Here is a 24,755-nt window from a genome sequence, read left to right as displayed (position 1 = left end):
GCAGCCTGCTCGGGAGACAAGCTCTAATGCATCTAATTCCAGTGTTAGCCCGGAGGCGAATCTAATTACCGCGTAAATTACTGCTCCCCTCCCCTGGTTCCCTCCAGAACAAAATGTGAGTAACTTTAATTTCTTACCTGGGCTGCACCCCTTTATTAGCCCAGATGGGGAGGCGGTACCTGCCTAGCCAAACTCTTAGGAAATTGCTCAATAGGGTATTAAAAGCCGCCCGAGCGCGTGGCCCCGGCCAGAACATGTCAGCCGGGTGCCTGGGTGCCTTCCAGACTGTCCACGGGCAGCCGGGTGCCACCTTGGAGTCTGCCCTGCCAGGTGCAGGCCTTCTCCGTGACCCAAGCGACGTCCCGCTGCAAAGCGGCTTCCAGCAAGATGTGCTCTCGCGTTGCCCTTGCGGGGGCAGGCCGTTTCTCTGGACTTTCCCCCGAGCAGACTCTGTGCGGAAAGGGGACTGGAGCGGGCGCTGTCTCGGACCCCCAGGAGTCCTCCTCACCGAGGCTGGAGCGTGCGGTTCCCTCTGACGCCCCTTCTTCCTCTGCGATGCAGGCCCCGGTCTCCGGGTGCCCCTTTCCTCTCCACCCGCCCCTCCCCGGCCTCACCTGCAGGCCCCCCACAGGGGCGGGAGACTACACCAGCTTCTAGCAGGTGTCCGGGAGCCTCCCCCTGCCCGTTTACCGTTCACTCCGGCCAGATGACGTCTTCCACGAAAACACCACCAGTTTCCCAACATCTGAAGTTGGAACGTTCTGGCCTGCTATTCCATGCTGCCCCCAGGCTGGCTTTAGCCCCCTCCTGTGCTCCCCCGGGGGAGTTGAGTGCTTCTCCAGACGGATCTGTCTCCTCAGAGTCCGGAACCTTCCGTGGCCAGCCAGCCCGAGGGGGCTTGGGGACACAGGCTGTCTTCACGTTTGTCCCTCCACCTGCTGTCTGGTGTGGCGTGGATGCTTACATGCTCAGGAGCTGTCTCGGGGTCCCCAAGGCCTCGTCTGTCCAGGGAGCAAATCTTACCCGTCCTTACTTCCTCTGGCCCCAGATCTGCAGCCTGGTAGGCTCCCACCGCATCACGGCATCCAGCGCTGCTGTGTTTCCCAGGGTGTAGAACACCTGTCCTCCGTAACAGAAGGCTCCTGAGGCCAAGCGTGGGACCCACTCCCCCGATAGAAACCCGTATCCCTGAGGTACGGACTCTGCGAAGGCCTGTGCTTCTCGAACATACTTAACCGTAGAGTCCTGTGTCCATGAAATACCTACCCTCCCCAGGGGCGGTTTGTGCGGGCTCTCGCGGTCCCACCTGTGTCTGCGCAGAGTTCTTTCCCGAGGCCAAAGCAGAATCGGCTCACAAGAGCTGAGATGCTGGATCCCTAGGCCTGCCAGGGAGCAGGCCCAGCCCAGGGGACTTAAATGTGCCCTCCTGGCCCAAGAGGTGTGCGGGGCCGGTCAGCTGTGGCCGCAGCACTGCCTGTCCCTGCAGAGCAGGTGACCACCTGGCGTGTGTCTGTGAACAGAGCAGCCCCAAAGCATGTCTCCCTTTCCCCGGCCCCCCCCCCCCCCCCCCGACCTGCCGGGCTGGGTACGGAGCGCCATGTCCCTAGGGAGGTCTCTGCCCATGTGGCCCCCACTGAGGCTTTACTCGTTCTCATTTAATCCCTACCTTCTTTCTGGGGGCTTCTGTGCCGCCAGCCCTGGAGTGCGCGGGCAGGAAGGCTCAAGACCAAAGAACAGAACAGAGCAAATTTCGTCCATTTGGCTTCCATTTCTAGTTTTTAAACCATTTTCGCTTTGTTTGGAAAGATTGTGTCCTTTGAGGAAAGCACCTTTGTGGAATAATAACCTTTTCTGCTTAACTGAGTGCGGCCATGCAGGTGGCCCGGCACGGCTGGCTGGAGCTCTGGAAAGTCTGCCAGAAGCAGAGGCTCGGGGTTCCCTTTGCCCCTCCCAGGGACGTCTTCACTCGGCTCTTCCGCACCGAGAGCACCTCTCAGAAAGACCTGCTCAGAACAGGTCTCCAGCCGGGCTCCTGCATCCCCGTGTGGCCCAGTTCTTGAGACCTCTCTGCACAGCAAGGCCTGCCTGGGGCCCCACCCACCGGAATGGAATGTGGCCAGAGGTGGGAACCCCACCACGCAGGCTGAGCTGAGCGATCCTGTTAGGGTACTGCCTGGCCGGGGACTGGTGAGAGAGGGTTTCCACGGTCTCCCGGCATGAAATCACCGATCTTCTGGATGGCTGGCGTCTGGGACCTGGAGAAGTTCAGGGTTTTCCTGAACCTCACTAGCTTGTGTCAGCAGAACAGGACGAAGAGGCAGGCGGGAGTGCAGAGTTAGGAACGCGTTCAGATCCTCCCTGTCAGAAGTGTTAGGGGACACATTTGCTTAATTGTCCCCCTTCCTCTCTTTGTGGGTGTGGGGAAGACAGCTGGGCCTCGTTTCTTCCTGTCCGCCTCTGTCTAGTACCAAAGGCCAGCTGGGTCACCGGCGAGTACCCAGGCAGGTCACCCCACTGTCACACTTGTGGCATGGTGTGTGTGTGTGTGTGTGTTTCCATCCAGCACCGCACCCCCCCCCCCCCAGGCTCCCAGCAGAGTCTGTCTTGCGCCCCCCTCCCCGGGCTGAGGGCCTGCTGCGCCCAGCCTCCTTCCCTGCTGGTCCCCCAGGTTCGCTGTGAACAGCTGAGGGGGTTGCCAGAGGAATCCCAGCAGGGAGCCCCCCGGGGCCCTGGGGGCCCGGAAGCCCCCGCCAGCAGCCGAGGCCGCCTCCACCTGTTCTAGCCCCGCCCACATTCCTGGCTCTGCTCTCAGCTCTGGGGCCTTGGGCAAGTGAGTTAACTCCTCTGGGCCTCAGTTTCCTCACCTGTCAGGGGGTAATCGTCGCCCGAGGACGTAGCGTGGCTGCAAAGTGCTTAGCACGGGGCTGGCTCCTGGTGAGTGCTCAATAATTATTATCTATTAGGGCTGTTATTACAATCATAATTGTTATTCTCCGGGGAGAGGGCCCTCGGGGGATTCTGGAGTCAGGTTCAATTCCAGCTAAGCGGTGGCTTGGCTGAAACCATCTTAGCTCAGGCTCATTAGAAGGTGGAAACTGTTTTGGTATAATGGCCATATTGAGCCCGATCACTCTGAATTTGCCGCCTCGCCTAGGTAAAGCCTGGCAGGCCTGGGCTCCGGAAGCCGTGGGGCTGGGGAACAGGTGCACAGGGCTGTGTGGGGCGGGATGCTTCCTGGACCTTTGCTGTGTCAGAGGTGTGGCCAGGGGGCATTTTTGCTCTGTGCCTTCATCTGGAGCCCCCCCCCCCCCCGCCATTGATTTCTAGGTGTGGCCAGCACACCCCCTGCCTCTCCCTCCCCAGAGGAAGTTATTACGGACCCCTATTTCTTCTCTCCCTGTGCCTGTCTTCCGACAGCCTGCTCACTGGCCCGCCTGGCAGGCTCTGAGGACCGGGGCTGGGGTGACCTCTCCAGTGCGGTGGGCACCTGGCCGGCCAGTACTCATCTCCGGTCCTCTGTATCTGTCGGTCTTCCCGCCCCATCAGCTTCTCACCGAAGGCAGAGGAGGGAGTCCGGGCACCGAGCCTTCCCCCTCAGGTGAGGTGCCTGTTCCATCTGCCTTCCCCGCCCTGGGCTGCGGACGGTCAGTGCCTTTGCCCTGGCCTGCTGACGGGGCCCTGTGCCCAGTAGGCGCTCTGTGATTGGTGAGAGAGGCTGCCCTCCAGCCCGTGTGTCAGGCCGGGTCTCTCACTGCCACCTTCCTCTCTGGCAGAGGGGAGCAGACCCCGCAGCCCTGAGCTTCTGGCCCTCCCTCCGCACCTGCCCTCCGGCCAAGAGCCGAGGTGGGACCTGCCCATCCCTTCCTGGGCCTGAGCTGGCTTTCCTGACTTCCTGTTGCCTCGAGCCCGAGAGTAATTTAAGCCTTTAGCAGGTGCTTCTGTGTGCCTGGCCCAGAACTAGGCCCCTGGAACAGGATGAACGCAGGCAGGCAGCGGCTCTGTCCTCATGGCTGGCCCAGGCCAGACCCGGGGCGGGGTTAGAACTGCCCCTCAGTCAGTAGTGACTGTGCTGGAGGTGAGGTGTGCAGGGGGGCCCCTCTCCACCCCGTGCCTGTTACCCGGGCCTGGCTCCTGTGCTATACGGACTCTGGCTTCCTCAGTATTGGTCACTCCCTCTCCGTCCGGCACGGTGGCCTCTCTCCCTGCCGCATTTGCCTTCTTCTGTCTGGCGGGTCCTTCTCCTACTACTTTGGCCTTCACACCAGCCCTGGAGGCAGGGAGGCTAGCCGTGCCTCCCTGGTCACAAAAAGGCTCAGAGCATTGACCTACGTGTGGGGAGAGGGGAGAGCCGGTGAGGGGCAGGCACCCCTCCCTCCACCCCTGCACTCACTGCTCAGTGTGTGACAGGGACGTTAGGCCCCGTTGTGAGGGAGACATTTAGCTCCACGCGTAGAGTCCCCGAGGCACCCATGAAGGCACTGGGTGGTCCCTATGAGGGATTTGAGTGTGGATTTGCATTCTTGGGTTGCTGTGTGGGGTGTGTGTGTGTGTGTGTTTTAAAAGTAGGCTTCACGTCCAGTGTGGAGCCCAGCATCGGGCTTGAACTCACAACCCTGAGATCAAGACCTGAGCTGAGATCAAGAATCCAACGCTCAACAGACGAAGCCACCCAGCTGCCTCTGCTGTGTGGTTTTAATACTTGGTGCGCCCACACCCCCTTCCTACAGATGGGAGCGTTGAGTCTGAGGACAATCGGAACCCTGTGTGGGGTTGCCCCGGGATGACCGGTGGGGGCCTGGGGTGGGAGCCCCAGGGGTGAGCAGGAGGGGCTGCTGACCCACCAGCCTGACCTGCCCCCCACCCAAAGCCGCACTCCTCTGGGACCTACTGGCTCTCGCTGTGCGAAGCCCCAGGCTGCTGGTGCACCTCTCTGTTCCATTCCTTCTCCTCCCTGAGGACAGAGGGGTTGTCCTGGAACAGACAACCCGGATGTGTGGTCAGGTGGTAGAGGGGCAGAGGTTGAGGGGCTGGGCTTCCTCGTTGGCACGCGGTAGGGTCACCGCAGGGCCTCGGGGGCTTGTCTGACCCTTCTGTGGGGAGACCTGGGGGTCATTCAGTGGCCCCATTATGCAGAATGAATGAATTTCGAGTACTTGTCGCTGATTAGTGGAGGGTGACCTCGGGCAGGTTACCCAGTCCCCCTGTGCCTCTGTCCCCTCGTCCGCTTACCTAGGGCCCCTCTGAACCCTAATTTTGGGCTTCTCCACATGGTTACGATCCTCTAGACCCAACGCATAGCTGGTTCCCAGGATGATCAGAGCTGGTCTCCGGTGCCGAACTTCATAGGGAGCCCCCAAACCTGCATAAAATATTCAAGACGGAGAGGTTCTGGCTCTTCAAGGCACGTCAGTGCCCGGAGAGGCTTCCGAGAGGCTTCAGCAGGGACCAGGAGGCCAGAGGCTAAACCACGTGGAGGATGGTTCTTGTCCACTCCGCTCTGCCTGGAACAGAGGTGTTGAGAGCCTCGGGTCTTTGGGCTGGCTCCCGGCAGCCGCCTCGAGGCCTCGGCACCCAGCGGGCTGCTTTTGTTGCAGGAACAGTAGGTCACTTGAAAGCGGAGCCTCCCGGTTTTGCCCCATAAAAAGGAGATTTTGTAGCGTGATGGTAGATTTTGGCATGTCTTTATTATTACCATTTTTTGCAACACGTAAAGAAAATAAAAGCCGGCACAAAGGTATGTTTGTCTCTGAAGTGCGTTTCCTTTCCCAGATGTTCTTTTCTGCCAGTTCCAAAATGCATCCTGAGCTCAGTTCGCGTTTCCTCTCTGCGGCGCACAACAATTCGATCTCTGTGACCACATGGGGAAGACGCTGGCTTCCTCGCCGGTGGGCGTGGGGGGGAGGGCTGTGACGGTCCCACCCTCTCCCGCCTCAGCGGAAACGACCAGTCCGTGCCAGCCCGGTTAGAGACCCCGCTGACCGTTGCGGGTTTCGGCGGTCTTGCTTGCCCCGGGTGGCAACTGGCAGGCTGGGGGCTTAGCGGTGCCCCGGTGTGCACCTGTGTTCCTGAGTCTCGAGTTTGCCGTGTCACCGCGCGTGGAACTCTTGTGTCTGCGTGGCCTCAGCGCGCCTGGGACATGGTATTGTCTACGTGACTTGGGGCCGACCCGGCCCCTTCTTTCTTTCTTGCATCAGGTACTGGTCCCTGCCCAAAGGACAGGTGTCAGGGACACGGTGCAGATGCAGGGCGGGCTGGAGAGCCGGGTGGAAGCGGGTGGGCGTCACCAGACTCCGGCAGGGCCTCAGGGCTTCCTCAACTGATTGGCCTGTTCCTCTGACTTGAGACGGGTGATACGTGTGCGTGTGAACCGGACACACAGACACGCACATGCTGTACTTGGGTTGATTTCTGAGGGCTGTCAAGAACCCCATAAAAGCTTGCAATTAGGACAGTTTAGAAAATGGTCTCCATTAAGAATGTTTACCGTGGGGGGCTCCTGAGGGGCTCAGTCAGTTAAGCGTCCGACTTCGGGTCAGGTCGCGATCTCGCGGTCCGTGAGTTCGAGCCCCGCGTCGGGCTCTGGGCTGATGGCTCGGAGCCTGGAGCCTGTTTCGGATTCTGTGTCTCCTTCTCTCTCTGCCCCTCCCCCCATTCATGCTCTGTCTCTCTCTGTCTCAAAAATAAATAAGTGTTAAGAAAAAAAAAAAAGAATAACAGAAATAATTTAAAAAAAAAAAGAATGTTTACTGTGGGGGGCTCCTGGGGGGCGCAGTCAGTTAAGCGTCTGACTTTGGCTCAGGTCATGATCTCACCGTTTGCGAGTTCGAGCCCCACATCGGGCTCTGCGCTGACAGCTCCGAGCCTGGAGCCCATTTCGGATTCTGTGTCTCCCTCTCTCTCTGCCCCTCCCCCACTCACTCTCTGTCTCTCTCTCTCAAAAAATAAATAAACATTAAAAAAATTAAAAACATATTTTCTATGGGGTGTGCATTTTTTCCTTTTTTTTTTTTTTTTTTTTTTTATATATTTTACTCATTTTTGATAGAGACAGAGCACAAGTTGGTTGGGGGGGGCAGGGAGCAGAGAGAGAAGGAGACACAGAATCCGAAGCAGGTTCCAGGCTCCGAGCTGTCAGCACAGAGCTCGACCTGGGCTTGACCTCACAAATTGCAAGATCATGACCTGAGGCAAAGTCAGACGCTCAACCGACTGAGCCACCCAGGCGCCCCTGGGGTGTGCATTTTTCTCTGGGGTATGCATTTAACGCAATCTTTAGTTTTTGGTTAATGCATCCTGCCTCAGAGCACCCATGGGACAAATACCTAGACTTGATAAGTAAAAATAGCTCATAGTTACTACCCATTCACGGTGTAGCAGGTGGGGTCTAAGGGCTGTTCGATTGACTCATTTAATCCTTGCAGCCCATCTGGGGACTGGGTGCCCATTATGTAGATGAGGAAACTAAGGCTAGGAGAGCCGGCAAAACTTGCTTGGGGTCATGCGGGGACTAAAATTGGCAGCCCCAGGCCCCACTGCCTACCCCTTAATTGGCATTTGAATTATAAAACTGTTTTCTTTCATCTGTCAAGGAGAAAGGCTGCAGAGCCCCCGGTGCATTTAAATAGGCGACTTCATTATAAGGGCGTGTGGGGAGGACACTGAGGCCAGACGCTCTCCTGGGTGGCCTCACCTTCTGAGTGGCCACCTGGTGCCTGTTTCCATGGGGCCTCAGGGCTTTGGATGGAAGCCACTGCCTCCCCATCCGCTGGAATGGGCCCCCGAGTCAGTCTCTGCCATGGCCTTGGGCCACTTCCGGGAGCGGGGAGCTGTTGAACCGAAATGGTATGTAATCAGAATGCTATATTTTGTCGAAAATAAGAATGTTAGTAACGGGCTGGTTTCTGGCAAGTCAAACTGGGACTTTGAAATACATATTTTCCCCTGCTCTGCCCCAAACCTTCTAATTAGTGCAAACGCACATTGGCAGACATAAATCAAATGTCATATTTCCTACAAACTTGTCCTAGGTATCAGTGAGTTGGTAACATTCCACGGTGGCTAAATTCAGGCATGCAGAGTGAGTGTGTGCGTGCGTGGGAGCCTGTGCACACGCGTGTGAGCGAGAGCACGAGAGAGCTAGAGGGGGAGACCGAGGTGGTGAGCCCTGACCGCCCGCTTCCTTCCGGCCCCCTCACCTGTCAGCACCTGCACGGTCACTGCAGGGAAATCTATATATTTGCCCAATTAAAGCGTAGTTGGTAGAGGAGATGTGGCTTAATTTCCCTCACAGGGAAATCTCTGCGGGGTTCATAACCACACCCTGACCTCCACCACTGCTGGGCTCCATTTGTGGACTCGGTTTTGGAAAAGGCGATTTGTCTCAGGTAACTGGCCCTGGTGTGGGCTGGGTCCTCCCCTCCCTGGCCTTGGAACCAGCTCTGGGGTTTCGGTGCACTTCTGGGGCCAGGGTCAAGGACGTGGCCTTGGGTCAGGTGGGTCATTTGTGGTTCTGGGCGGTGTTGGCAGGGCTCGGATGCTCTGTTGCCCGTGTGGACCAATGTCCTGGAGCTTCTTGGATCATTTGTACGTGGGGTGGTTTGTCGCGGACGATTTCCCGGTAACCAGGTGGAGAAAGCCTCTTTGTCAGGACAGACGTCCTCTCTGGCCAGAAGACCATGTGGCCCCACAGAGCCCCCAGCCTTGGTGGACATCAGGCTTCTCGTCCATGAAAGGGGGAGGAGGTGGCTGGGGGTGGCAAGTGAGTGTGCCGAGCTGGAGATGGCCAGCACTTGGGGACCTGTGGTGTCTGCCCATTCTCCGAGGATGTGTCCTGTTCAGTTTTACCTTTGTGTTTTCTGTTTCGCTTCACCTTCAGGCCGGTATTTTTTCAAAATGTGTCCCCTGGGCCAAAACTAAAAGGTGCTCTTTCATCAGATACATTCGGGAAATCCTGGGTATAGAGCATGACGTAGGTTTCTTCACTGCGGGACTTCTCAGAGCCTTTAAAATGGCAATTCCGTGCTAGACTGTGTCCCCTTCTTCCTAGGCTGGCTTTACAGGTTGGGGGGAAAAAAGGTCGACTACTGGTGTGTGAGCTGGGCTGTGCCCAAAGGGACATGGGACATCACCAGCACTCTTCTTCCCTGTCACCCTTGCTTTGGGGTGACTTCTTCACAGTTGTCCCCTCTGGGCATCCTTCCCGTTTGCTGGCAGTGTGGAGTGGCCCAGCTTTGTGCCTGAATCCAAGGTCAACGTAAGCTCTTAGCCACTCATGTCAAGAGACGTGGGGTGTCTACTTTTATGTTCTGTGAGGCTGCTTGTTGGTTGCTTTTGGGGTTTATCCCCCGAGATAGATCTGGGTGACATGTGGCATGGTGGCAGGGGGTGAGGCAGAAGCCAGCTTAGGGTTGGGGTTCTACCTCTTGGCTCTGCCCATTGCTGTGTGGACTTCAGCTGCTGGAGGGATAACCCCCCCCCCCCCCCAAATAAAGCTTGCTCCTCTGTCAGGGCCAGGGGTGGGGGTGTTATGAGATTGAACTGGGTTAAGGTAGAGGCTGAGTGGGCCCACAGCAGATGCCAGTCCCTTCTCTGCCCATCTCTCTGGGGTCTGCTGTCCCGTGTGGGAGTTGGGCCGGGGGCCGGGCTTTGGGGAGCCGGCTTCAGTCGAGAAGGGGTTTCTGGGGCTTGCGAGGTGGGAGGCTTGATGACCCTCTGACAGTCATCCCTGGAGATGTCCTGGGCTGGGGTGACCCCCTGCGGGGTGGGACTTAGGGCCGCACAGTCACCCCTGGAAGGGTTCCGGTCACACGGGCCAGGGTTGGGACCCTCAGAGAGGCCCTTGGGGGCGGTGGGCTACCCCAGGTGATACTCAGGGGTCCCTCTGGCAGGCACTCGGTGGGTCTGTGCTAGGTCCTGGGCCTTTGCTTGTGCCCCTGGACTTTCCCGAGGGGCTGAGCCCAGGCTGGTCCTCTGCTCTGGCTGCAGCATCCGCCTGCCTGCCCCCGGGCACGGCCCCCCTCGTGCAGGGGCTAGTGGGGACCCCCAGCCCATCTCCCTGTTTAATGGAAACCCTTTAATGAGCCTGTGTCCTCTAGGCTTTGTTTGCTCTGAACTGCCTGAAACTTCAGTTTCTTTGTATCTCTTGCAGCTGATTTCTTCTTTCCTGCTCCGCCCCCCGAACCTGCCCCTGTGGTTTCCTGTTCATCTGCTTCCCTGACCTTTGAAATGTGGTCCCTGCTCGGGAAACTTGCCTGGACCTCAGGTTTAATTACTGTGTGTGTGTGTGTGTGTGTGTGTGTGTGTGTGTGTGTGTGTTAGGGAGATTAGCGTGACAGCTCAGAGACGGCAGAAATGGGGCGATCGAGCTGGATGCGGGAGCAGGTGGGAGACGCCAGGAGCCCAGCAGGTGAGAGGCAAGCCTGGAGGGCAGGGCACTGACCCACGTGGCTGGGCTGGGACAGGGAAGGTGGGGTGAGAGGCTGTGGCCTTGGTTCTGCCGCCCGTGATGTGCGTCGACCTTGGGAGAGCAGCTTGGGGAATGTCCACAGCTCACCGCCTTAGCCCAGGTCGAGAGTAGGTGTTCCACTGTTCCGGAAGATTCCTCGAGCTGCTTTCTAGCCTTCCCCCGCCTGCCCCGCCCCAGGAGGCACCGCTCAAGTTTTGTCGGTTCTGAATTCCCCACCCTTGTGGTTGTAATAAAAGCAGCCTTGGTTTGGGGATAGATAAACAGGCCTTTGTGATGGGTTATGTATAGTCTTATGCCAACCTTGCTGTATCTGCTCTGGATTTGAAGCGAACTGTCATATTTATTCATTATTTTTGTGCACATGTCAACACACCCCATCGATGGATGGGTCATTAGCTGGATGGCACTGGAATGGGAGGGTGGAAGGAGGGCCCTCTGCCAGAAGCCCTGCCTGCCAGGGGCAGCCTCGAAGGCTCACGTCCCCTTGGGCAGCTGGCCCATCCCTGTCCCGAGCTGGGCAGTGTCGCAGAGGACCCGGCTCTCACCCGGGCTCGGTGAGGGACCCGGAGGGGCTTGCGGGTAGGAGCGGCTGCAGGCACGGTGGTGGAGAGGGTGGGCTCTCCTCGTCTCCTCTGGTGGGAGTGGGGGCATGGAGGGGAGCCTGGGGGGGAGGAGGGGGCCGTGACAGGTCAGGTGAGGAGGGAGCCTGGGGAGCAGAGCCGTCCCGGAGCGCCCGGAGATGTCACAGAGGGTTCCACCCCGGCTCAGCCCATTCAGGCCAGCAAGTTTGAGTTTGCAGAGCTTTTCCATAAAAGGCAGAACATCTGTTCAGCTAAAGGAAACCGAGCATTTTATTATTGCTGTAAATGTCAAGACTCCCCTGGAGAACGTTGAGGCCGCCGCGGAATGTGTCGCAGAGCGGAGCCCGTCGTCACTGGGTAGAGGCTGGAGACGGAAGGTAAAACTGTGGCTGGGATTGTGGTCGCCGAGCCGCGAAGGGCGGGAGGGTGCGTCCCTGGGGCCGGGGGCCCGAGGCGCGGGGTGGGGAGGCCCCCGGCTTCGAGGGGCTGCCTGCGTTAAAGGGAGTTGGGGCATTTACTGTGACGTCAATCGAGAAGTCGCCCTGAGAAACCAGCGGTTGGATTTTGCCGAGGTCGGTGCTCGTGGTAGGGCCACAGCCATTTTCAAGTCCCTGCCTTCTGTGCTTGGCCGTCAGGTGCGTGATTCTTGCACGTGGAGGTGAGGGACTGAGCGTCTCTGAGCGCAGAGCCGGGGAGCCGAGCTCACTTGCAGTTTGGCGGCCGCACAGATTTCTCCTCGATCCCTGTCATTTTAGCCAGATCTGCGCTTTTTCGTGCATTTCCTCTTACAGGGGAAATAGAACTTTCCTGCCTGGGGGTTGGGGAGAGGCTTCCACATTGCCCTGAACACTCCTCCCCGCCCCCCCCCCCCCACCCAGCCTCAGTGCCTTTGAAGTTTCACGCTTTGTCATAACATTCAAGGGGATTCTGTAGTTCCTCTGTTAGCATCATGCTAGTTTTATTTTTTTTAATTAAGAAAAAAATTTTTAATGTTTATTTTTGAGAGACGGTGTGAGCGGGGGAGGGGCAGAGAGAGAGGGAGACGCAGAATCCGAAGCAGGCTCCAGGCTCCTGGCTGTCAGCACAGAGCCCAACGCGGGGCTTGAACTTCTGTGATCATGACCTGAGCCGACGTCGGATGCTCAACCGACTGAGCCACGCAGGCGCCCTAAATGATGGTTTGAAGTTAAGTAGCTAGGATTATATCTAAGTAATAACGTGCAAGACTGTATGGAAAAGTGATACGGTTTGTTAGAAGGACACTAAAGGAGGCGTAGGGGTAGGAAGACAATATCCGGGAGATGTCACTTCCCACCACGACGATCTGTGGACTCAGCACGATTACACAGGGCTCCGTTCTTCCTTTCCTGTCCCGGTGCACACATGTAGGCTCCTGGCGCGTGAGGAAGAGGGGTAGTGACGGGGTGCGGCACGCGGGTGCCGGGGGTAGCAGGGCCTGGGGCTCCTGGCGTCCGAGAGGCGAGGCGGGGTGCGGCGAGTGGTGGCGGGCGGCAGAGACTGGGGGCAGTTGGGAAGTCGGTTACGTTGAGCGAATGAGTAAATAGCTTGCCAGTCACAAACGCCAGGTTTCCACTTTGGAGAAGATACTGACACACCCAGCAAGGGAGGAAAGATCAGAAACAGCCCCAGGGCATTGGGTGACATTGCAGGGGGCACCCGCACCCTCACGGATTGGTACCGCGTGTCGGACACGCGGAAGGAGATTCAGAAATGGCTCTAGGCGCACGTGTGTATGAACGCGTGTGCGCGTTCGTGCAGACGATTCTCCGTGTTGGCGGCAGTCGTGGTCTGCGGGGTCCCCGCGCACGCTGGGTTCGCGAATACGGAACCGTCGTTCGTGGGGCGCAGGGTTGGGTTCCCGTGAACCCAACATCTTCCTCTGCCGATGAGCACATGATGTTTCCCATGTGCTTTTGTTTAAAGACACCTTATTTGGTATGTGCGGCTGGTGCCTTAGTGCTGAACGCGCGGCCAGCAGCGGGTGAGTCGTGCCTGGAGGAAGCCCCTCGAACGCGTGTTTTGTCTCCCAGGCACGCCGCGGCCTTCTTGCACGGAGGTGCGCTAGACGGCACTCGAGCGCTAGGCCTGGGGGCCGTTTTTAACGGTGACATCCCCCGACAAAATGCACAGAAGCGTGAACAGCGTGGCACTAAGTAGTAGATCGTGAAAAGGACGCTTGTGTGCAATGTGGGAGCGGAAACAAGAGGGCGGGGCGGGTGCTTGAGGCTGTGCACGTGCATGTGTGTCTGCGGGCGATCCCAGAGGCTCCCCCAGTGACCTGGCGGTTGTGAGTACAACTTAGCGAGTGGGCAAGCTCAGAGATGGGATGTGTGGGTTAAAAGGGTGGTCCCCGCCCGTGTTTTTCTACCTCTGTCTCTGTCTCGCCCCGGAGACGGTGACTTTCAGGTGGCCGTGAGCACGCCCGATGCCCAGGTCTGGGCTTCTAAAAAAAAATTTTTTTTTAATGTTTATTTATATTTGAGAGAGGGAGAGAGAGTAAGAGAGCATGAGCAGGGGAGGGGCAGAGAGAGGGAGAGTCAGAGGATCTGAAGCGGGCTCTGTGCTGACGCAGTGAGCCCAACATGGGGCTCGAACCCGCAAACCGTGAGATCGTGACTTGTGCCGAAGTCTGACGCTCAACCGACTGAGCCCCCCAGGAGCCCCTGGGTCTGGGCTTCTGTCCCACTGTCCCCGGAGAGGAACCAGGGCTCCTCAGAGGAGATGCCAGCTCCAGGGCTGGGGCAGGGGAAAGGGCACCTATGCCCGGAGGGTGTCATTGGGCCAGAAAGTAAAGAAATCCTCAGCGGGTAATGGGGACGTGCCAAGAGGGTGCAAGAGCCAGTGTGAAGGGACTCTCACTATCCCAGTCCAGGGAGGTATGGACATCAGAGTAAATGGGAATATTGGGTCTTAACCCATTTAATGGGATAGGAATAAATGAGTCTACACTGGATGAAATAAACAAATAGCATATCGTGGACATGCTCTGATGACTGCCCAACATCTAAAAACAAAATCCTGGGGGCGCCCAGGTGGCTCAGTCAGTCAAATATCTGACTTCAGCTCAGGTCATGATCTCACGGTTCATGAGTTCGAGCCCCGCGTCGAGTTGTGCTGACAGCTCAGAGCCTGGAGCCTGCTTTGGATTCTGTGTCTCCCTCTCTCTCTGTCTCTCCCCTGCTCATTCTCTCTCTTTTTCTGCCCCTCCCCTGCTTGTTCTCTCTCTGCCTCTCCCCTGCTCATTTTCTCTCTCTGCCCCTCCCCTGCTCATTCTCTCTCTCTCTCTCTGCCCCTTCCCTACTCACTCGCTCTCTCTCAAAAACAAATAAACGTTAAAAAGTTTAAAAACAAAATCCTGGACGAAGACTGTAATTGTAGTTCTAAGTCATTCTTTACAGTAGCTTATAATATTCTATGCCGCCCCACCATCCGGTTTCATTTTTACTATTGTAAGTAGCAGTGTTAAAATACACATCACGTAAAGTTGACCATCGTAACCATTACACAGCGTCCAGTCCAGCGGCGTGAAGCGCATTCGTGCTGTTGTGTGGCCGTCGCCTCCATCTACCGCCCGCTGTCATTTCCCGCGCTCCCGAAGCCGGGCTTTCGCCGCCACGAGCCGTAGTGCGAGAAGCGTCGTTTGGACCTCTCTGTGCCGCCAGCCAAGCCGTGACGGTTTCGCTTTCTCGTGCCGTGAGAACCTGAAGCTTCCATAAAAAGATCCCCACAGAGACTGCGGAACTTGGGAAGCCGGTTGTAAAATGTGTGAGGGGATGGGGAGGGGAGAGTCAGGAGGGGTCTGCTCGGTGCTGCTGCAGGGCTGGACAGGCGGACAGGAGACTAGCAGAGGGAAGGTGGAGGTGGACCCGGGAGCACCGGACGAGTGGCACAGGTGGGAGAGGTGGTGGTGCGCCTGCCCGTGGGGACGGGTGTGCGAGAGGGTAGCATCGAAACCCTTTTGGACGAACTGCCAGAAGGCACCCGGGGCCGTTAGGTGTTGGGTAAGTGGCTTGTAAGCCGTCGCGAGTAAAATTAACTTAGTGCACAGGGGCATCTCGGTGTCGAGCCTAGACGTGCTCAGCATTCCCTAATCGTCCTTCAAGGCTCCGGTCTCCCTTCCTCCAGGAAGCCTGCCAGGTCCAGCTGACGGCTCGGTCTCCTTCAGGCTCCAGGCACCCCCTGACCGTGGCCCTCACCTGCCGTTTCTTCCCGCGTGGGTTAACTGCGTGCGCAGCGTGTGTCCTGCCCCGTCGGTTTCTGGGCTCCTCGAATGTGGGCCTGCATAGTCTTCCTTCCCCGTGGGGCTGGCGTGGGACAAAGGGTTGCTCCCGGCTGACGGATCCACAGCTCTGTGTCCAGGCCTTGCCTGCTCGGCGACGAGCAGCGTAACGCTTGGTGAGTATCACTAGGGCGTGTACTAAAAGCGTTGCTCGTTCGGTGGACGAGCGGCGGATTGGGTTACCTTGCGTCGCTTGTGTTTAGCGTCACCATGTGAACAGCATAAAATACAGGGTGTTGCGACGGAAGCCCGGACATCTGCTATGAATTCTCTGTGTAAATAGTGGATGTGCTTACACGGGGTAACAGGGGGATGGTTGGTGCTGGGGTTTCAGGCTCCTGCTGCGGTGGGGACTGGAAATTGATCACGGGCCCTGGTACCCAAGGCCGGAGGGAGAAGGAGCCGGCCTTCGTCCCACAGCGGCCGAGCGTGCCGGGAACGTCAGACCACCTGCTTCCGGGCCCCTGGCACCACAGAGGCGTAGAGAGAGCGCAGGACTCCGTGAGGGGTCCCCAGGGTCAGGCCAAGAAGGGGCCGTGGAAACCCAGGGTCACGGAAAGGGTACTCTGTGCCTGCTTAAGCCAACTGGGAAACCAGGACCAAGGAAGAAAGTCATGGGAGATTCCGTCTGCTTGGGAAGCCGTAGTACCTTTTGATAAAGAGCAGATCTCATTTCCTGCCTCTAAAGTCTTGCCCCAAATCTCCCGGCGACAGGCCAGGCCCGTCCGAGTCCGTGAATGTTCTTCTGGAACAGACCTGGCTCGGCGCTGGCCCGCCCGGCTGCTGTCGTGCTGCTCCTGGCCCGAGCCTTCGTATGCATCGCCCTGGCCAAGCCTCGCGGCCTCACAGGTACAGTGATCACCCCCATCCCAGACCAGACGTCGCAGTCCGAGAGGGTCAGGCCTGAGCGGTGGGAGGGCCGACCGGCCCGTGGCCCTTCTGACGCGTGGTCCTGAGAAATGCGTTTGCACAGATAACTTTGTAGCAACCTAAATGGAATTTGGGGTGGAAACATAAAACGTGATTTTACCCAGAGAGCCAACAGGGTTAGCTTTCCCTTGTCCAGTCTCCTGTCCCCCCCCCACCAGCGTTCACGCATCGGCGGATCTCGTACAAACCGGGGCTTACAGGGAGGTGGCGTGTGGGTGTTTTCACTTAACGCGGCGTCTGACACGTTCTCTGATGTTACCGCAACCATTTTCCCGTGATGTGTGTGGATGTGACTGCGCTGACAGGATAGTCTGGTTACCTCTGACTCGGGAGGCATTTTGTTTATTTTTTATTGCAAGTAAGGCTGCAGCAAAGCAAATACCGTGACCAAGACCTTTTTCCTTCCTCTGGGTGTTCCTCGGGATGAATTCCTGTAAGGGTGATCCCCGGGGAGAGGGCTTAGATGTTTTTATGTCCTTAATACCCGTTACCACAGTGTTTTCTGGAAGGGTTGTCCCGGTATCCGCGGCCACCAGGTGACGGTCTGTTTTTCGTGGCGATGCCTGTGGGTTCTGGAGCTGGGAGGTGGCCAGGCCAGTGGCTCCTGCTCTCAGCCTGTCCGCCCTCCCCTCCTCTTCCCTCTTACGTTGTACTTTCTTCCTGTGATTCCTTCTTCTCACTGCCCGGAACCTCAGGCCAGAAGTCAACGGATCGTCCCTGAGTTGAGTGACCTGGGGCAGGTCAAGTGCCTTTCCCAGAGCTACAGTCGTCTCACCTGGGGGGCAGACAGCTGAGACCCCTGATTCGCAGGGGGCTGTGGGATCAGAGGGTCTTGGACACATAGTTAGGCTGCCTGGCGGGAAGGAGCAAGCACATAGAACCAGCGTATGCTCCTCCCGCATGCTTCACCCCAGGACCTTTGCACTGGCTACTCCCTCGGCTGGTGGTGCGTCCCTTCTGGCCCTCCCTCACCCCCTCGGGTCTTTGCCCAGTTGCTACTTTCTCAGGGGGACTGCCTTGACCATTTTATGTGAAATGACAGCCCTCCCCCCAAACCCTTTACCCTGCTCTGTTTTTCCAAACCATAGCATTGATGTTTCAAGGCACTAACTTTGCCTTTTCTGTTGTATTTAGTGTTTATTGTCTGTTTCCCCCACTGTAGCATAGGACACGAGGGTGGGTTTCTGCGTGTCCCAGATGGAGCTCCACGGCGCTCTGCCATAGCTCCGGGCCAGCTCTGTCCTAGGCTCGGTGCAGTGCACTGTCCCTCTTCACTGCTGTCCTGGGACCTTCCCCGCTTCTGTGCTCCACCTGGCCCTGCCCCCACCAGCATCACCATGGCAGGCTGGCTTCTGTCTGTCCTGCCCCCTAGCGTCTCTCCACCTGGGGGAGCAGAGGGGCCCCCCTCCCCCCGGGAGGCCCTGTCTCCTGGTGGGGGGTCCAGTTGGCCGGGGTCCCCCAGGCCCTGAGCAGGCCACCGGGAGAGTGGGTGCTGCCTTCTCTTAGCTGCGGAAGTCCCCCTCTCTGTGGGTTCCCAGGGGACTGGAGAGTGAGGTGGGTGCCTCTGGGGACTTAGGGGTTGAGTGTGCCATGCTTTCTAAACAGTCTAGAAGCAGGAGTGGCTCCTCCTGGAAAGGGCCTGCCCGCTGGGGCCGCGCCTGCCCGGGCTGCACCCACGTTTGCCTGCCGCCCACCCACCCCTGGCTTCCCAGGGTGGCTCCCCTCCCCAAGAGTCTCACTTTGGGAGAAGCACAAAAAATTGAAAAACACCCCCCCCCCCCCCCCCCCATCTGTGGCCTTTGAAGGATACACCTGAACTGCCCAGAGTGTAAACCATGGTGAAAATGTGGTCTTTCCAGTTTGGGGAGAAAGAACAGACAGCTAGGATTTTTTGTGCCTGGGGCAGCTTCCAAGAGCTCCCTTCCTCCCTCTCCCCTCCCTGCTCAGCACCCCATCCCACTCAGAGACCTCTGTTGGGTGTTCTGGGTTCCTGGCTAACACTTGGGCTAGCGACTTGCCCCCTCCCCACCCCGCACCCCGCACGTCCTGGCTGGAGAGCAGCCCATTGGAGACTGCTTGTCTGCGGGGCTGTCCACCTCCCCTGCAGCCCCTCACCTGTCCTCTCCGACTTCCCCTTGATTACCTGTGGCAACAGGGAGCTCACTCCCTCCTGAGACAGATCCTGATGTATAGCAAGAGAAGTCAGCTGCTTCTCCCTGCATGCCTCAGCAAGGTCCTCCCTGGCGGGGGACGTCATGGGGCTTGGTGACAGTACTGTGTGTGTTGTGTGCCTCTGTGTGTCTGTGGGGAGAGGACCAGCTTATCAGGGAACATCGTGACCCTCAGAAGGTTAAGAACCATAGTGTGGGATCTCGACTGCGCGTGCTTGGGCAGGTCACGCCTTTGCTGGACAAGTGGGGACGAGCCAGGGGACCTGGCCGCCGGGGACTTCAGGAGCCTGGGCACCTTAAACCTCGCGGGCGGAACGGGTTTGCTGGTAATCCTTGCTCTGGGTGGCCGGGAGTGTCATGATGGTGACGAATGGGAATGTGCTGCAGGCACGCCCATCACCCTGGGCGTGCCGTGGGGTGTTTTTGTTTGCTGTGGCTTTGCCCGCTGCTGCCCCTGTGTCCTCCACATCCCACATGTGGCCCTGTTCCCAGGGAAGGCCCCCTGGCCTCTGGTGGTCATGGGTTCTTCCTCCTCTGGAGGTTCTGGACCCTCCATGGCCCTGGCCATCATCCTCCCCCTTCTCCCACTGGCTGGCACCTGACCATTGCACGGCACCCAGCTGCTGGCCAGGCCTGTGGCCGTGGGCGTCCCTCCTCCACTCTCCAGAGCCTTAGCTGGGCGTGGGGCCCTACACCCTTCTGGACAGCACCCCCCCCCCCTTTCCTCCACACCTCTTACGGGGCGGAGGTAACTCACCTTCTTGAAGGTGGGTGCTGGAGGCTGGGTGGGGCGGGGGAAACGTTTTACACAGCAGCTGCTGGGCACTGCTCTTACCCAGGCTGGCGGGCCCTCCTGGAGTGCAGGGTCCACTGGGACCCTCGGCACGTTGGGAAAGATTCCTGTAAGAAGCTGGGAGAACAGGGAAGGTTCCATTTTTTAATTCCTAGAAACTTCCTGTTGAAGTAACCATACACCGAGAAGTAATACAACACGGGTTCCAGAGTGCGGGGGCTGCTCAACCTGGCCACGCAGGTGTTTCTCGAAGTCTCATCTTCCCCTTCCATAAGATGGGCGCGATGTCACCCCCAGCCCAGGCCCACGCACGGGGTCCCCGGGTGGGGTCCAGAGGAGCCCGCACAGCTCTGTGTGCGAATCGCAAAGAGCTGTCAGCCCGTGAGGACCAATGCTCTGTACTCTCTGTTTATACCTGCCTGGGGCAGAGATTTGGGGACAGATGTCCTTTGTGGCCATCCCTTCCTTGCGAGAGGTCAGGATGCCCAGCTCGATGAGGCTCATCACCCCCCGTTTGATCTTTGCAGCCTTCCTTCCTGCCTCAGAGCTGTAGACTGACGGGGCAGGGGCGGTGGGGAGCCCCACGGGGGGTCCTGACCTTGAGCCCTCCGGTGTCCCCGCACGGCCTGCGGAGGCCGTGGCCTGGGTTTGAGCGGGGCGCTCGCTCTGGCAGCCTGGCCTCAGTCCCAGCGGCACAGGGAGCTGGCGGAGGGGTTTGAGCTGAGGGGTGGCATTCCGGACTGGGACACCGAGGCCACCGTCCTAGGAAGGGGCCTGAGCGCGGACAGCGGGTCCGGGAATCGCACGGGAATCCTCAGGCTCTCCCGGCCAGGACTGGTGCCCTCACATCCCCTTCCCTTGCCGTCACGGTGACTTCTCTGCGGCCCCTAGAGGCCCAGTGCGGCCGCGGCATCCCCGTGTGAGGCGACGGGCGTGGCAGCGAGAGTCACCGTGGCCTGGGGGAGCTGGCTGGCCGCCCTCTGTGATTTCAGTAACAGCGGTACCGTTACTGGGGGAGCTTCGCGATGGCCCGGCCTGGGCCTGCCCGGGCACCTTCCTGCCAGTGCTTCGGGGAGCAGAGGGAAGGAGCAGGGGGCCTGGGGCGCGGCCGGGCACGCGGTCGGTGCCCACAGCGCCCCCCCCCGTCCCGGGCCGTGCGGCTCCTGGCTTGGGCAGCGGTCCTCACGGTTTGCCTCCACCCCCCACAGCCTCACCGCTCCTGCTGTTTGCCAACCGCCGGGACGTGCGGCTGGTGGATGCCGGCGGGGTCAAGCTGGAGTCCACCGTCGTGGTCAGCGGCCTGGAGGACGCGGCCGCCGTGGATTTCCAGTTCTCCAAGGGAGCCGTGTACTGGACGGACGTGAGCGAGGAGGCCATCAAGCAGATCTACCTGAACCAGACGGGGGCGGCCGTGCAGAACGTGGTCATCTCTGGCCTGGTGTCGCCTGACGGCCTGGCCTGCGACTGGGTCGGCAAGAAGCTGTACTGGACGGATTCCGAGACCAATCGCATCGAGGTAGCCAACCTCAACGGGACGTCCCGGAAGGTCCTCTTCTGGCAGGACCTCGACCAGCCGCGGGCCATCGCCTTGGACCCCGCTCACGGGTAAACCCAGCTGCCTTCCTCCTTGGCGGGGCTCAGGGGGTCGCGGTTTCCCTCTTGAGTTCCCTTGAGCCCGAGCAGCTCTTGCAGAGGAAACCCGTCCCTCTTAAAAGGAGTTCGCCTTTCAGAGCTTGTCGAGAATTGTTTCCCCTCGATGTTCCGGGGTTGGGTTCCCGTTTTTAAACCTGCCACGTCTGAGGCTCTGGGAGCGCTCGGCCGTGGATCTGAGTCACTGGGTGTCTCTGTCGGGAGCGTGGTGGCACCCCAGCAGGTAGAATCTGGGCCGTGTACGCCTTTCCAGCAGCGTCGGCGAAGATGGGTGTCAAAGGTGAAGGCCCTTGTCCGGAAGTGGAGCTGGCCGGGGGGTTGCTTCCCTGGCCTCTCCCGGACGCCATCTGCTCTCCTCTGCTCCCTGGGCTGGCCGGGCTCACCGTGCCCCGCGAAGGCTCAGGGCCCGGCGGTGAGATCCGGGTGGGGTTGTGTGACTGGCAGCGAAGCCGGGAACGTCCTGGGATTTGGAGGCTGTGCTGGAGGGGGCGTGGGGAGGCGGCTGAGTGTCGCCGGCCGGCCCGGCCAGGCTCATGCTAGACTGTCCTGAGCGGGAGCTGCTTGCTCCGTCGGCCCTCCCCCCCCCCCCCCCCCCCGAGCCCCCTCCTCCCCCACGCCCTTCCCCGGGCGGCGGGTGCCTGCCTGGAGGCAGCGGCCAAACCACCGTCGGTTCGCTGTCGGAGACGGACGGCTCCCTGACATCTGGAGCAGGAAGACGGTACGACCCCCTGGGTTCTGGTCACCTAATGCCACCAACTTGCTCTTGTCCCCGCCCGTGCCCTCTCTGCCCTGCGGGTGACCCTGGCCGCGCTGTGGCTGGTGTGCGGGCGGCTCGGGGAACAGGCTGGGCGAAGGGGTGCTGTGGTGGCCAAGTAAACCGCATGTCCGGGGTGCTCAGCGTGTTGACTTAGAACCCACCGGTTCCCATGTCAACCGTGTGCGCGTGCACCAGGGGCGGGATGGGCTGGGATTCACGGCCCCGAAGGTCGTGATAATCAGACTCACTGGAGTCAGGCCAGACCAGCCTGGGGCCGCCCCCCACCGGAGGAGCACCCCAGCCTCAGCGTCCTGGGGGGCCGAGCCTGACAGTGGCGTCCCTGAGGCCCCTTCTGCCACCCCCACCGCAAGCAGGCTGAGCTGTCCGGGGCCACGCTGACCTCCCAGGACGCTCCCCATTCAGACCTCTCCTCTCCTGCGGTGTGGCTCCGCGACTCCCGGAGTCGCCGGCCACCTTTTAGGAGGTGGCAGCTGGCATGGCTGAGTCTCCCTGGCCGGGAGGGGACATTGTCAGTGATGGGAGAGGCTGAGGGTTGCCGCTTTGAGGCCCTTTTGCGCTGAGGGGAGAAGGCCATAGATAGATAGTATGTCTGAGAAGAATATGAGCCCCAGAAGAGAATAACGCAGGGCCCAAAGACAAAGAGGGTGAGGCAAGTGGCTTCCTGCAGGTCAGGAGCCTAGGAGTGTCTGTTAGCAACATTTGAACAGAGAGATGAGAGAGAGAGAGCCATGTGGCCACACAGGGGACGGATATTGTGGGTAGAGTGGCCAGTGCAAAGGCCCTGGGGTAGGAGGAGGCCCGGCCTGTTGGAGGGGCTGTAGTGGGGTGGTGGGGGGAGAGGGGAGGACATCGAGTGGGTGAGGGGCAGGCCCTATTTCGAGTGGAGGAGTCGCTGGGTCTGGCCCGTGCATTAAGGGGTCTCTCCGGCGGTTGGAGCCAGAGTGGACTTCAGGGTGGGGGCAGGGGGCTCATTGGCGGCTGTCACTGTCACCTGGTCGTAGCGGGTGGCGGCTTGGATCAGAAAGCTGGCGAGCTGTGGGTGAGAAGCGACCAGAGTTGGGATCTGTTTGGAAGGCAGAACCATGTGGGGTTTGCTGTTACTTTGCACGTAGGTTAGAGAGAAAGACGAGAGGCAAGGGTTGCGTGCTGCTGCTCTTTGTCTCAGTGTCCCCAGCTGTGCAGGGTTGCGACCACGTCACATGTCATGCAGAAAACACCACGAACAGTTAGTGGCTTCGGTACGTGTTGTTGTTACGCTAAAAATGCCCCCCCCCCCCCAAACGTAGCCTCCGTGTCGGGGCACAGAAGTCTCTCTTCTTCCTCGTGACCTGTCACCACCTTGGTTGAGAGGTGCTTGTGCTCAGTTAGGAGGTACTTGGTGCCTTAGTTGGGAGGTGCTTAGTGAAGAGGTGCTTGGTGCCTGGTTGGGAGGCGCTTGATTGGAGGTGCTGGGTGCTTGGTGGGGAGGTGCTCTCTTGGGAGGTGCTTGGTGCTTGATCGGGAGATGCTTGGTGGGGAGGTGCTCAGTTGGGAGGTGCTTGTGCCTGGCTGGGGGGGCGGTGCTCGGTGCTCGGTGGGGAGCAGTCTTCAGGCTGGCCTTGCCTGTACCATCCCCGGGAGCCGGTCAGTCTCTGGCTCTGGCTTTTTCCCATTAAAGGATTAAAATCCCGTCTGAGGTTGCCTCTGAATTCTCTCCCACACCCTGCTCCTGGGGCGACGTTGACCTTGGGTTTGACGCCCTGGGAAGGGCTTCTGGGGCCCTGGCCTTCTCCCCCACGCTTCTTTCCCCTGTGGCTAAGGTTTGAGATGCCCGTTCTGTCCCCTGAGGCGCCCTGCCGCCCAGGACGAGAGGACTCCGGGCCGGCAGCTTGATGCCCACAGTGACATAAGTCACAAGTTGGGGCTGAGTCCTGGGGACGGGACTGCCGTCCTGAGAGCTGGGACAACAGGTCTTGTGCTGCGTCCCTGCACAAGGTTGCAGGATCCGCTTTCCCCTTCCCCGCTCCGTCAGAGCCTCTGTCGTTTCCTCGTGCCCTCCGGTGGCATGGTCTCCCACTGGGCTTCTTCCTCGGATGACGGGGTACCCACCCGGACCTCCTCATCAGGAAGGAAGGTTCTCAGTCCGTCTCTGTGCACGTGACCAAGAGCCCCACTGCCAGGAGCGCCCGTGGTCCTGACGCTGAGCCTAGCAACGCTTCGGCAGCACCGGTGGCAAAGTGCGAGCATCCAGGCGGGGCAGACGGAGGACCCCGGCGTCCCCAGGGCCAAGGTCAGGCTCTGGGGAGGACCTTCTGGCTCGGAGCACCTGGCGTGGGGGCCGCACCAGCCCCGGCCTGCTCGGCCCGCGAGGGGCTGCAGCGGCTCCTGGGTCTCAAGTTAAAGCCGGGTCTAAAACCCAACCCCTTCTTTAACATGCAAAATGGTCCTGCCCTAAAGTAACGCGCAACCACAACCCACGACCGCCCCACGACCGCGGCCAGCCTCTGCGCAAAGACCAGGCGCTCTGCTTTCCTTCGGAAGTTGATTTTCCCCCGTGGAATTTGGCCGGGCCTGTGGCCGTGTTCAGGGATCCTGCCAAAGCACATCCACGCCAACTGGTCTCTGCTGACAGAGGGGCTCGCAGATTCCCCATTTAAGGAAAGCAGCGGGCCTCTGCGATGAGACCCGGGGGAAGGAATTTGAATTATGCTCCTCGAGGAGGTCCTGAGGAGCCTTTCTCGCTGGCTGCCGTGGAGCATTCGGGAAGGGCATGAGTGGATTGCCCCGAGATTTATTCTCCCGATACCTTCTCGGCGGGTGGCGCAAAGGCTGGGCCCTCTCCAGGCTGCTGGGGGTGGGAAAACACCGGGAAGGAAGGCGTCTACACCAGGCTGGCGGGAGCCTTTGCCGAGCTGGCCGACAGCACCTGCAGGCCTTGGGCTGCCAGGAAAAGTTCACCACCGCCCCGGGCCTGCTGGCACAGGGGTGAGTCATATGATGGCCAGGCCCTGGCCTCACTCAGAGAGCTATGCGGCGCTCCCAAGCCACTGGCATGTGACGTGGGGCTCCTTTTGGAGCCTCGGTTTTCCCATCTGTCCAGTGGGAGTA

At 59.5% G+C, this 24,755-nt stretch overlaps 1 protein-coding gene across 1 annotated transcript in view; it reads left to right on the top strand.

Moving 5' to 3' along the window:
• Nucleotides 1–24,755, top strand: part of LRP5 (LDL receptor related protein 5) — a 104,031-nt gene that overhangs the window by 9,106 nt on the left and 70,170 nt on the right. Inside the window, exon 2 of the mRNA XM_060607501.3 lies at nt 20,449–20,845. Within this exon, the coding sequence (XP_060463484.2) occupies nt 20,449–20,845 (397 nt within the window). The remainder of the gene's footprint in view (nt 1–20,448; nt 20,846–24,755) is intronic.

Source organism: Panthera onca, chromosome D1 (genome assembly GCF_046562875.1).
Source record: "Panthera onca isolate mPanOnc1 chromosome D1, mPanOnc1 haplotype 2, whole genome shotgun sequence".
Classification (NCBI taxonomy): Eukaryota; Metazoa; Chordata; class Mammalia; order Carnivora; family Felidae; genus Panthera; species Panthera onca.
This window is presented reverse-complemented; position numbering and strand designations above follow the sequence as displayed.